Here is a 14,760-nt window from a genome sequence, read left to right on the forward strand (position 1 = left end):
ATTCTGTTAATAAAAATGAGTGCATATAAAACTGACTGTGCTAAAAAAGAAATATAACTGGTTGAAAATACAGTGTGATCATAATTCTTATGTTTCATAACTGTTTGTTATAACAGTTATTGTATAAATTGTTCTGTTTCTGCTTACTTCATTTATATGAGTTTATTCAAGTTTTCCCAGATGGTTTTTCTTCTTAAATCATTCCCACCATCATTTCTTATAACACAATAATATTCTATCACAATTATACAGCATAATTCATCTTACCATTTGGCAATTAATTGGCATCCCCTAAGTTTTAAATTTTTGCTTTTACAAAGAGTGATTATAAACAGTTCCAAAGAACTCATAAAGAAGCATACTATACATATCCAAATAAAAAAATGGATGGACTTGAAGTACAGATTGATGAATACTTTTTTTCTTTTCTTTCTTCTCCCTCCTTCCCTGCCTTCCTTTCTCTCTCCTCCCTTCCTTTCCTTTCTTTCTTCCCTTCCTTCCTTTCCTTTCTTTCCTCCCTTCTTTCCATCCTTTTCTTTCTTCCCTTCCTTCTCTCCATCCGTCCCTCCTTTCCTTCCTTCTTTCCATTCACCCTTCCTTCTTCTTTTCCTTTCTTCCTCCCTCCTTCCTTCTCTCTCCCTCCCTTCATTCTTTCCATTCCTTCCTTCCTTTTTACCTTCCTTTATTTCTCCTCCTCTTCCTCATCCTTTCTTCTTCCATTTCTTATTATTATTCCTCTTCTTCTCCTATTTTTCTTTCATTCTTTTCTTTGCTCTTTCATTTTTTTCCTTCCTTCCTTCCTACCTTTTGTTTCTCCCTCCCTCCTTTCTTTCTCTCTCATTCTTTTTTTTCATTTTTCTTCATGTCTAATGCAGAAATTTATTCTAGAAATGACTTTATAGATTGCATATCACATTATACATATATACTCAATAAACAGACAGGTAGAGCAATGAACGAAGAAATATGCTGATTTGTTTTTGTAAGTATATAAATGTGGCCTGGACGATAGTGCATTTCTTCATGTAGCCTTTGCCACCTATGACTAGGCAGGAACTAGTGTGATCCAAACTGATCTTATCTGTCTGAACTAAGATTTGAGGTCCTACAAGGGTTCAGATAATCTAATAAATGCTTTCAATTTATTCATGAAAATAATTAAGATGACTTTTAGTTGAATGTTTTTAAAAAGTACCACGAATTATGTTGTATCATATTGATTTTTGTTCAATTGCCATTTTTCATTGACTCACACTATGAGACAAGGTAATTCCCACATATGAGGATCTATTATTTTGTTTCTGGGGAAAACAAACAAACAAAAACTTAACAGACATATTAATTTCCTGTCACTGGCTTCCAACAAATCCATTAAATATATTTGAATGATATAGTAGAAAAGTTAAAGTGTTTTACATAAAATGTCACCCATATTATGAGATGTGTGGCCACTGACAAATCATTTAATCTCACTGAGCTTCAATTTATAAAATGGGAAAATTTTATGTCTAGAATCCAATTGGTGCAGATATTATAGAGTGAAAAGGAATTAGTGTGTAAACGCAATTGCACACACAGCTCTTTGTCAATTAAAAATCTATGTCAGAGCCAGCTATATATTTCAGCATCATCCTCATTATCATAACCCTCTTTAGACTTTTAGACAATTTATTTTCCCATCCTGACCTCAAATTCTTTGTGTTTGTAGGATAGGTCCCAATTACATTATCCTAAAGTCACTATCATCTCTTCACACAATTGTAATCTGATTTCAAATTATCATATTGTTCGGTTAGATGGTATTATAATTAGAATACCAAGTCTGCAATCAGGGATACTTGAGTTCAAATTCAGCCTTAGATATTTTACACCAGTGTAACAATGAGGAAGCCTCAATCTCAGTCTACCTCATTTTTCTTAATTATAAACTGATTGTAATACCACCTACCTAGCAAGATCATTGTGCATATGAAATAAGATGATATTTGCAGAGTTACCAGATCATAGTAGGTGTTTAAAAGTCTTATTTCCCCTGATTTTCCCCGGAAAGTCCATAATTACATATGAATTTATCATTAAATCTGATGGTATTACTAACATGATGCTAATAGAAAAAAACTTTATTTTTTCACATTATTGTTATTATTTTGTCAAGATTAATTTAAGGAATAAATCAGTTATGTGGATTTTTTCGAGTGATTGACCTCTTTACAGCGTCCTTTACCTCCTTGTTTCTCAAACTATAAATTAGGGGATTTAACATAGGTATGATGAGTGTATAAAATACAGCAGATATTTTCTCTTGCTCCATGGAATACTGAGAACTTGGCTGAATATAACTGAAAGTCACAGAACCATACAATAATGTCACTGCTGTCAAGTGGGATGCACATGTAGAGAAAGCTTTGCGTCTCCCTTCGGTTGATTTGATTCTCAGGATAGCTATGAGGATAAGGATGTAGGACACCATGATGATTATGAAAGTAATCATTGCAATCACTCCTGAGAAAACTAAAAAAATTTCATTGATTGTGCATCCAGCAAAGATAGCTTCAAAAGAGGTGGATGTCACAGAAATAAGATTTATCATATTGGCCACAGAATTCCAACCTGAGCAAAACCAATTGTTTTCAATGAATTGATTAAACCCTAAGTAAGACACAAGAACCATCAAAATGAAACTTTGAATAAATAACTGTATAAAGCAATGGATTGGCAATGGCTATAACGGTCATATGCCATCATGGAGAAGAGGATGCCCTCAGTGGTGACAAATACCAAAAAGAAACTTTGTAAAACACAACTGGCAAATGAACTTATTCACTCTACTAGAAAATTACTAACATTTGGGGAAAAGACAGTAAGTAAGAAATTCACATAAGGGGTGTGAGAAGAAATAATGGGGGTGAAGTTGAGCATTCATACAGATAATTATGATCATCCCCCAATTTCCTACCAGAGTGACCACATAAATGACAAAGAAAAGCAAGAAGAGAGGGACCTGCAATTCTGGGATTTCAGTCAGTCCAACAAGAAAGAATTCTTTCACAAAACCAGTGTGATTCCATGTTGCCATATCAAGCATTTCTGTGTTAATGGCCCTTTTGTATCTAAAAAGTGTTATAAAGATAAATATGTTGCTTTTTTCTGGACTCTTGCTTCCATAATAGGAGAGTATAGTTCACATTACCCTACAAAATAATAATAAATTTTGTTAATGACAGAAATGATTATGTAATAAGTCATAGGCTGTTACTTTCCTATGCTTGATCTTAGCCTAAAAGCAAAAAAAGTCATGCTATTATTCTTTTATATTTAATGTCTATCAAATATTTCAAGGCACTTAACATAAGTTGCTGTCTATAATTGATTAAAACTACCAAGAAATGACTGCATTCACTTTAAACTGACTTAAAGTATTTACAGCATGCTGTCTATAATGGATAGGATAAGCATGATTATACATTTTGATAAACTAATTACCACAATAGTTTGATTTCCTTTGCTATGTTTGTAAAATCTTTCATATAAAAATCAAAAAATAATAGACATCTGGGACAAATGCATACTATTTTTGACAAATGCATACTATTTTTGGTAATGATATCATGTCTTGGTAATTATTTATATATTAGACTATAATAATTGTCCACATTCAATCAATTTTATTAAATGAAGTACCTTAGAACATTTTGAATTTGTTCTTTGGATTTGTCCTCTATAGATCCATGAAAGACTATCCAGTTATGTTTTTGGTAGATATTCAGTAAGTATTCTTTTTTTATAATCTGAAATAATGTGTCATATTGTTTCTACAACATGCTTGAATATTTTTCATTGGTCACTAATTCAGGTTCCCTTAATGATAATCATTCTATGATTTTTGGTGGCAGTGGAATGACTATGAATTGTCAATATTAATTATTACATTTCAATGACAGCAAAAATCTGTGAAATTTATTTGAAGTTTTCACTGTCACCATCACAATTCATTCTATATAACTTCACAAGTCCTATGATTTCCAGAAATTTTCTTGTCATAACGTAGGATAATATAATTTATCTAAATTTTCCCTATTGTCATTTATATTCATGACATGTTGGTCATTACTCCATTGATAGTTTCTAATCCTTTAGAAACATAAAACTGTTGTTATGAATATTTTCATTGATCTAATTTTTTAAAAGCCTTGAAATAAGATCTCTGAGTCACAGTTTGTTCATGTTAGTTACTTTTAATTAAAATAATATTATTCTCTTTACTTCTTCATGTACATACATTATTTATTCCCCTGCCCCTATAAGGGAAGCTACTTCTGCTTTGATTTTGTATTTACACCTTCCTAATATTGAACTATTAGTAAGTTCTTGAGATGATGTAGATTGGAGATGGCATAGTGCATAGAGTGCCATAGTGAAGTCAGAAAAACGTTTTTTCCTGAGTTCAAAATGAACTACAGACACTAGCTCTGTGACTCCTGGAAAAGCACTTAGCATTGTTTCCCTCAGTTTCTTTATCTGCAAAATGAACTGAAGAAGGAAATGAAAAAGCACTTTAGTATCTTTGCCAAGAAAGCCCTAAATGGTGTCACAAAAAGTCATATATAACTGAAAAATAACTTCAGGAAAATAAAGATTCCTGAAACATGTAGGTTTCCTTCTGCCAAAGCTTCTCATCTACTTTTTAATGGCATTCCCCATCAACTTGACAAATAAATTCACCAAAAATAAATGTATATGAAGAGGTTCAATTAGTTAATAGTGAAACTTTCTAGTACTTTGATGTTTATAATCCCTACAATAGTAGATGCTATACATTTGCTTAATTTTTATAAACTTGTGGATTGGGATTCCCTGAGCCAAGGACATGTCAGCATAAGCAGACTATTCATTTAATTTTAAGCTTTTCTTTCACATCAACAGTAGATCCACATAGTCAAATTCAATTACATGCTAATGACAAAAAATATAAACACAGAAGAATGTGTTTTTCTTTTTATTTTCAGTGAAAATTAATGTGGATAATGAGATTTAAAAATATAGATGTCTTCTCATGTTGATTATAAATGTATTTACAAATACATTTGTGACCAGTATTTTCTTAATGTCATTGATGGTAACTTTAATGTAAAGTCTTCCTTTTTGTAATCTACTAGAAGATTTTCACACACAACCACTGACCTGATAAATATGATTCTTGACAAAATTTATTGCAAAAATCCTTCCCCTATCTTTCAATGTAACAATCTTTTGATAGTGTTGTCCTTATCAGAAACTGAGTTCTGTTTCACAGTTAGTCAACTGAAAACTTATTACCTATTTACTGTAACCGAAGATGTGTGCTTAAAATTGTAGAAAATAATTTTAAATAATTACTAAAGAGGTTGTATTTGAATTTAAGGTTCAAAAGGAAGTAACAAGAGAACTGAATTACAATGCTTCAAAAATTTAATTGAATCTATTTGAATCCATGTTTAGACATATTCCGGGCAAAATAAAATTGAACATGTCTATGGGGCTGGACATGTCAGTTACATCCACTGATCTCTACCATTCTGAGATAGATAGGAAAATAGAAAGTTGATGACTGAGAATAAAACACAGGAGGTAAAAAGTCAATAGGAATATTTTTGTGTTAAAAAATAAATTCTTACCAATTCACACATATTCCTTGAAACATATAATAATACAATGAACTCAAAATTCTATTGGGCCAAAAAAAATGCATTTTTTCAAATATAAACTTCAGAATTCTGTATCTGATACTATAAAAAGGCTTTTTTTTAAAATTTGAATGAACAACTAAAATATTTTACATGAATAAATATTTTGTGAAAAGCAATGTTCTAAGAATTCTATATATAAATAGGGGGAAAATAGTTTGTGCTCATCTGGGATTAACCAAACAATAAGTCCCAAAGCTCCAAAGTTACTTAGTTTAAAGATTCAGAAATTAGATTAGTGTAAGCTTTATTTGAAAAAAAATATTTTTAGATATTCCATTACATTGAATAAATTAAAATTATAGACTGATCATTGTGTGATTTCTTTTTCCACTTAAACTTATGAAAATCTTCTGCTAAAGAATAAAACATCTCTGATCTGCCTTAGTGGAATGGTCAGAGATAATTCTTTTTTGGAAATTCCATTATGTTCAAACCATTCAAGTTGTTTCACAATTAATATCTGTTCAAATGAAATATCCTATAAGCCAGTCTCCAGTTTTCTGTGCAGTTTTTTTCTGGGGCTCTGATTCCAGGCTTAGTGTTGTATCCACATATCAACTAGTTGCCCATTTCTCACTCTTTTTGATTGTAAGTTGTGTCTGTATCAACTTCTCTTTCAATTTTTCTCTGTCTTTATCCTCTTTTTCTCTTTCTCTCTCCTGTTCTCCTTTCATGTCTATCTCCTTTCCTCTGTTTCTTTGTCACTCTTTATCTCTTTCTCTATATTTCTGTCTCTCCATCTCTGTGTCTTTGTCTCTCTAACCTCTTACACAAGGATAACAGAGTAAGACTTTTATTCCCCTTTTCCTTAAGGTAACTACCCTACCTCTCTTTAATTGCCTTATCTTATATTAAGATTTCACATGATATTTTTAGAGATTGGGCAGAAGAAAAACTGTCCCAAATACTAGCATTTAAGAAGAACATAAAGAGCAGGATATGAGGCTTATGCTCTATCATCTCCCTTCCAGCTTCAGATTGGGAGAATCCTTAGATTGGAATACATCATGTTTGGAACTTTTCCCTTTGAAAGTTTTATTTTATAATTATACAATTATTTATAATTTTATAAATAAAAAATATTTTGTTATATATATTATATATATATAAATAATTATATAATATATATTTAACCATTTAATCTCGGTAGAATCTAACAGATTTTTAGAACAATAGCCTTTTAATGTTTGAGGGCCTCTGGATCACTGATATATCATTCCTGAAAATCAAAGGGAAGAAATATTATTATATTTCTAGGCTAAAAGACTTTTACAGTCATTGATGGACAGATTGTTAGAACAATATTACTGGAAGGTAAGGGGACACTGGGATCACTGATTCTAAACACAGAAGACTTTAGAATCATTGACAGATCATTAAAACAGAAGCATTAGAGGACATCCTAGAGGACCTCCTCACTGCTCTGTTTCCCTACTACCAGAGGACACAGAATGGACACAAGTAAATACAAGGAAGAATTCAGGGGGGGGAAAGGGTACAGAGATATGAGTCTCAGAAAATTCTTTAGGTAGAAAATGGCTTCTTGGAATTTGAATTTGAGGGGGGTGGCAAATGCTTCTAAGAGTCAGAATTGTGTAGACTCTGAATTCTAGATGTAGGAAATGGTATATGCAAATATTTGGAGTCAGAAAATGCATGTGAAGTTAAGGGTCAGATTCTCAAAAATCAATATGTATAATGAGAATGACAAAGTAGGGGAATAAAATGTGAAGATAAGTGTATTTCAAAATTAGGTCTTAAATTTAATTTTATTTTGAGAATGAAATCATAGATTTGTAGTATCATATCCTTGAATTTCATAAGGGACCTTTTGAGGTTGGGAGTCAAAGACTAGTGCTCAGAGGTATCTCAAAAGAATTTGCAGGGTTGAGCCCATCTCTAAGAGGTGAGGTTGAAGAGTGTTTCAATATGCACCTCATTATGATCTCAGAAACTTTGTTATCACTGACCAACAGATTGTTATCTGACAGCCAGGATTGTTCCTGGAACTATAGCATTCTCAAGGCCAGATAGCCTGAGGGTTGCTGCCATACCTCAGCACCTCTTCTCCACCAGAAGCTGCATCCTATCAGTATCATTCACCACTGCCCTAAGAATGAATTTTAAAGTGAAGTAGAAAGTTGAGGCAATAATATTTGATTCAGTCTCTGACTCTTATTTTTATAAAAAACATAAAAGAATATAGATATTTGCTTTATCCAAGTTGAATCAATTTTGTTAAATAAATGCTCAAATATCTATTTGAATTTCAGTGACAGTTTTTGTTTGCTTTTCTGAGAAAGGCAATCATGGCAATGCCAGGTAGGTAATCTTAAAAGCAATTATAAGAAGATTTGAAATCTTAGTCAAAATACTTGTAACATGATTACCAAACAATACTTACCTCATTTAGGCAAGCCAATGTCCAGGGAAGAACAACTTCATGTTTTGTCATCTTTGATAAAGAAAATTATTTTTATTTGATACATTATTATTTGGGGACACTATTCCCTGCTCCTAGGTCTGAATCTCAGGACACTTAATACTGATTCTCTGACTGGGTCATTAAAGTGCTTTCTTGGTCTTCTGGGACTAGAAATAAACATGGAACTTTGTATTCTTTAAAGAATTAGTAATTGAATTCATTTTTCCACAAGAGAAAAGTGCACCTCCCTTTGCAGGAAAGAGACAAAAATCAGCATGTTCAATTTAGAAGTTTGTGAGACTAGAGAAGAATATGGTGGAATGAAAATAATATTGCTTTAGGTGGGAACCATATCAACTCATCACTTATCAGCAGTGCTCTTTCTTATACAACAAGCAATGGTGTAATGGACAAAGTATTGTAGCAGAACTCAATAATACAGAGATTCAATTTCTAATTTGAGCACTTAGGTACAGTAATACGGGCAAATCACTAAACCTTTGAAAAATGAGGAAGTGATTCATTACTATGATATCCAAAAATCACATACATATATATATATATATGTATGTGTATATAGATAGAGAAACAGACATAGGGGCAAATTAGTGATGTATGTGTGTGTTATATATATATATGTGTGTGTATACATATGTGTATGTGTGCATATATATGTGTATATATATGTATATGTATATATATATATATATATATATATAAAGACAGAAGAAGAGAAAGAGAGAGGGGGGGTGGGAAATTAAATTAGTTGGAAGTATAGAGTAGCACCAGATTTTTATCATTTCTGAATATAGCATCTAGATTTCGATTACAAAGACCACTGTTTTTTATATTTTGAATATAACATCAGAATTTCTAGTTGCAAAACCAATTTTGACAGTATAATTAAAAAGTTGGATAAGTCCTTAATATCATCTATTTTAATGTTATATGTTTAATATGTTAAATAAAATAATACATAATAATAAACAGAGAAATTTACTAGGTAATTGACATTCAAATAGTATTATTATTAATGAAAGCAATTCAAACTCAAATCTTCTGCCTTTCCATCCATGTCTTCCAGTACTTCAGTTCCACATGTGTGACAGATTTGGAACATAATCCTAATAAAATCTAAATATCCTGCCCCTACTTCCAAAAAGTGGCAAATATCTGCTCTCTATTCATCAAAACAGTATCTTCCATTTGTACTAGAACTTCCTGTCTTCTCCCGAATTGCAGTCGACCAGACCTTGAGAATTCATTTCAGCAGAACCTGGGAAAATGATAACTATTTTGAGATCATCATCTTGATTGATGGTGAAAAAAACTCATTATCAATTGTATTTATAGTTAATTATGGCAGATGCAAATTATCAGCTACCTACTTAAACTAAATATTTTTTATTAAGTATACTTCTTATTGAATTCTTTCCAGCTGTTAAAAAGTAATTAAATTGATACCTTCATTGTGCTTGAAAAGTACCTTGAATATTAACTTATCTTAACCAGTGAAACATGACCTTAAACTATGTTTTTCTTTCATCAATTATTAATCTTTTTCTTTGGAAGTCCTCTTCTTGAAGCAAGGGTTTTCTAATTTGTATATTGTTACTAAATCAATAATGGCTGCTAATTAGAAAATGGTTCTCATAAACTCTTTGAATTTTTTTAATATTGGACCAAGACAATAGAATTATAATGGCTCTTCACACTGGCTGTAATAATCAGATCTGTGATAAAAGACTAAGCTTTTATCTGTTCAATTTCTCTTCATGTTTCACATAATATAGTGATGAGAAAGGTAACAAGATGCCTTTTAAAATATTTTTTTGTCTTGACCAGTTTACAAAATGTATCAGTTTATTTTTGTTTTATCTACATGTGGATGAATTATATAGTATAGGATAAATGGGCTAGAATAGGAAAGGTCACCTTCACATTAAATTGATTTGGAACACATATGTGATCCTTGGCAAATCCTTAACCTTTTGCCTTTCCTCCTCTACCAAAATGAACTGAACATAAATAAAAGCACTTCAATTTGCAAGAAAAATCCCAAATAGGAACATGAAGAATCGTTGGCTGAACCTAAAGAAGCAATTGGATTATTCATGTTGGATAAGTCATTATTTGTGTATCATATGCCTTTGCCCTTCTATAATATAAACTTAAATCCCCATACCTTTCTTATCAGTAAGGATCACTCTTTTAGTACTAATGATAAATTATGAGAAAAAATATTATTTCTCAGAGCATGTTAAGCCTACATGTAATCTGTGTTAATAAATAAATGAATCCATATGCATATGTGTATATATGTGTGTGTATATATATATCTATATATATATATACATACACATTTATTAAGAAGTACATTGCTGAATGATTGAATGATATAGGGTGCTACTTAACATGGTTTGAACGTTGCTTAAGCAAAATAAAGAAAAAAAAAATAGACTGCATGATATCAAAGATACCTCTCCCCTATAATGGCCTTTAACTTCTATAAAGAAGATGGTTATATTAATTGTGGATTTCATATATGTATATACACACATACATACATGTTACAATTTTTTCTCATAATAGCTTTTGGAAAAGTTTGCCATCTTTTATTCACATGACTTTATATCCTCCTTTCATATATTTCTTTGCTATCTTCTACTTCATTTCCACTTTGAAATTCAACATTGACTACAAGTTACAGTTATATATATATATATATAGCTGTATATCATAGAAGGGATCTCTCAACTGCCCTCATTTTTCATTCCTTCATACACTGTTGTCTTGTATAACTTGCTGACATTTAGTAACACTTGTTTACTGTTGGTATTCATTTGGAAAACAAAACAGACCTTTATTACATTTAAGAAGTTGGAGTTCTCAAAATACATTTTAATTTTTTTCAAAATTGGTCCAGCCAGTTTGTATCTTCCTGTTCACCTCTGGATTTAACAAACAACGTTTTGTTGGTGTTAAAATTACCAATACTTATATAATGTCCTACAAATCTTTAAGTTCCGTGAAGACAAAGGCTTAGTTTATTTAATTGTGATATCATTGAACCAATCAATATTTTCCTCATTAAAGAACATTTATTTAGTTTCATTTTTCTCCATCTTGTTTTGTTGATGGAGTGGAGGACAAGGGGAAGGGAACTATTAGGGGATGTGATTAAGCAGAACAATTTTCCATGAAGAAATAAATTATAGACAAGAGCCAGTTCCATATCAGCCAGTTTTATAACAGTGACTGTCACTCATAATTCCATTGATTTTTGTATGCTATATTATATTAGAAATACAAAATCAATTGAGGTGTTATTGGATTTAGATTTACTATTACTTTTACAAATTAAATAGTTAAAGTTTTATTTTTGATAATTTATATTGCTTCATCGCTATTGTAGTTTAGTCTCTGCATTAATTTTTTTGCCTTTTGAAATTTTCCAAGTAACAAAACAATTGCACCCAATTTGGAACATTTTCCTGGAACCGCTGGTCATTAGAGTTTCTAGAGACTAGACACATTAAGAAAGTAAGTGGTATTCAAGAGGACTAGCACTTCTAGTGTGATGATTTCCTGAGCCCTTTCCAGGCTGAATTTATTTTTAGTTTCCTTGTTGCTACCTTGCCTAATTTCTCCAAGAAGTTGTAGCATGTGAAAATTCAAATCCAGTAAAACTCTCTTGCAGATAGAGTATTCAGAAGAAGCCACCAACAGGGCTCAAATCTTTTGTTAAGGTAGGAGGATGTCTATCCTAAGCATGTGAATACTTCCTCCAGTGAAATGGACAAATGACAGCAATTTATCCCCATGTCCCTGAGTGCAGCTGACGCAGGTACCATAGAATAGTTAGAACTCGGTCAGACATCCAAGATGCCAAGGTCATCCACAGCATTCTGGATCATCACTGGTCATCTGACTTTTGTCTTACCACTGGATTTCAATGACTCTCAAAGACAGATTGAAACTGATGACATTGTGTAACTCTGCCTCACATAATTTTAAATCACAGTCAAGTCAAGATATCACTCTATGATGTCACTCTTCCTATTCTAAAATGCAGGATGAACAACTACTTAAATAAGGAACATCCCCTCAAAAAAGTGGGGATTTTCTGGATGGCAAGGGTTCCAGTAAAATAAATGATCATTAAGTCTATCTACTTCTGATTAGCTGAACAGTTTTGTTTTTTGTTTTTTCCCCTTAATAGGCAGATTTATTTATGTGCTAACTCACAATCTAAGCTCAGAACGCCTATGTTTGTTCAGGATTATATAGTGGACTTGTGATTTCAATTATGCAGAGGATTCCTAAAGTAACTACTTCTATTAATGCAAGTTAGAGCATTCTCTGAAACTTAAAATCTTAATTTTTCCTAAGGCAACTTCACATTAATTACCTTTACCAGAGTTAGATAATCAGTAGGTATCAAAAGAAAGATTTAAACCAGATATTCTGACTTCCATTTTCAGGTCTCTAATCAATATTCAATGCTTTATCTCTTAATTCAGAAAAGAATAGAAAATCTCTTTTGTTTTTCTCTGTCTGCTCTGATTAGTGAGCACTACTCTCTTAAATGTAGTATAATACAATTTCATTTTCTAGGCCAAGATCCTAGAAGATCAGCATGAAAATGAGGAGTCCAATTTGTTAATCCCCTTATTTATTTTTTCCTCTTCATTACATGCTACCAACTAAAATAATGCACTTTTCCAAGAAATAATTTGTGTCACTGTTGAGGGAACTAAATGTTTTCATTTTTTGTCCTCCTTTAATATTCATATCAGGTGCTTCCAACTGGAGAAAACTTTATTTCTAAAAGGGATATGCCATACTAAATGGAGGAATTGCTTTCATGATAATTCAGTTCCCTTCCTTCCAAATCAGCTTCCTTACCATCTAGTTACCACATTACTATCCAAGAATAAAGGTTCTTCGATAGTAATGGGGTAACTAGATGTTTTCAAGTAGACACTACATCATGATTTGATGAGGGTATAATAAAGCAGATTACTAAACAGTTCTTAGGCTGCATATTTTCTGAGGTCTTTTTCAACTCTAAGATATTGAGAGAATCTTTACCAGTTTGGAGATATTCTGTCTAACATTTTTTTGAGTGCATTTTTCACATCTTTATTTCTCAGACTGTATATAATAGGGTTGAACATGGGGAATACAACAGTATAAAAAACAGCCACAACCTTATCTGTATCTGGTGAGTATTTGGTGCTGGGACTAAATACATGAACAAAAGTGTCCCATAAAATAAAGTTACAGCTATTAAGTGGGAAGCACATGTAGAAAAGGTCTTACTTCTCCCTCCCGATGATTTGATATTCAAAACTGTAATGAGAATACAGAAGTAAGAAATGAAAATGATCACAAAAGTACTGGTCTGGATGAAACCACATAAAGCAAAAAGCAGGACCTCATTGAGGGTAGTATTGGCACAAGACAAAGCTAATAATGGTGGTATGTCACAAAAAAAGTGATTGATGACATGGGATCGGCAGAATGGCAAACCGAAGGTCAGACTCACGTGAACCAGGGAAGTCATGCTTCCACTGAAATAGGCCAAGACAATGAAGAAGACACACACTTTCCTGGACATAAGCGTTGAATACATCAATGGATTGCAAATGGCTGCATAGCGGTCAAAGGCCATTGCAGCCAGAATGAGGCATTCTGCATCAGCAAAGCAAGCAAAGAAGTACATTTGAAGGGCACAACCATACAGAGAAATGTTCTTCTTAGAAGATAAGAAGTTCACCAGCATCTTGGGAGCTATGGCTGTGGAATAGCTGAGGTCTAGAAAGGAGAGATTACTGAGAAAATAATACATGGGAGTTTGAAGATTAGAATCAATATTGACCAAGGCTATTAAACCAATGTTTCCCACCAAAGTCAAAACATAGATGATCAAAAATAAAAGGAACAGAGTGATTCGGAGAGGTAAGTAATCTGTGAAACCAGTAAAAATAAAGTCAGTTGGTGGAGTGCAATTTCTTTCAGACATCTTTGTTTGGAAGAACTTCATAACTGAGATAAACAGTAGGTAGGGTTTTCAGCTGAGTTGCATATTATTGGATAAATCCAGAATGCATTCTATCTCACTTCTGTAAAAATGAATAGAGAGATAAGAATGTCTTTCCTGCCTCATCAAAAAAAAAAATCAACTATTCAAGTCTTATATTTAAGGGAAAGCCTTAAATGATGTGAAAGAATGGTATCAAGGAGCAAATAATTTAGGTAATCACAAAATGCTATTTCTAATTAAATGATAATGACCACAAATATTTATATGGATTTTTAAAATTCATTGTAAACTTAAAATTTATTTTCTCATTTGATACTCTCAACAATTCTGCAAGGATAGTACTTTGGATAGACTCATTTTGAAAGATAAAGAAATTTAGGCCAGATGATTCAGCTGATTTATCCACTGCCATGAAGATAATTTTGAATTATATGTGGCATTTAAACTCAGCTGTTTCTGACAAATACAGCTTTCTATTCATCTTTTCTTATCATACCCTTCAAACGATGATAATGATAGACAATACTTTGATGGATATAAGAATTATATCTTATAAGAAT

At 32.0% G+C, this 14,760-nt stretch overlaps 1 protein-coding gene across 1 annotated transcript; it reads right to left on the bottom strand.

Annotated features, from left to right (window-relative positions):
* Positions 1–1,080: 1,080 nt before the first annotated feature.
* On the bottom strand, positions 1,081–14,501 carry LOC116420440 (olfactory receptor 5AS1-like). The gene is made up of 2 exons (XM_031945310.1): positions 13,522–14,501; positions 1,081–2,454 (listed from the first exon to the last, which is right to left on the bottom strand). Exons 1-2 carry the CDS (start codon positions 14,198–14,200, stop codon positions 2,174–2,176), a joined length of 960 nt encoding a protein of 319 aa, XP_031801170.1. The 5' UTR covers positions 14,201–14,501; the 3' UTR covers positions 1,081–2,173.
* Positions 14,502–14,760: the final 259 nt, after the last annotated feature.

Source organism: Sarcophilus harrisii, unplaced genomic scaffold (assembly GCF_902635505.1).
Source record: "Sarcophilus harrisii unplaced genomic scaffold, mSarHar1.11, whole genome shotgun sequence".
Lineage (NCBI taxonomy): Eukaryota > Metazoa > Chordata > Mammalia > Dasyuromorphia > Dasyuridae > Sarcophilus > Sarcophilus harrisii.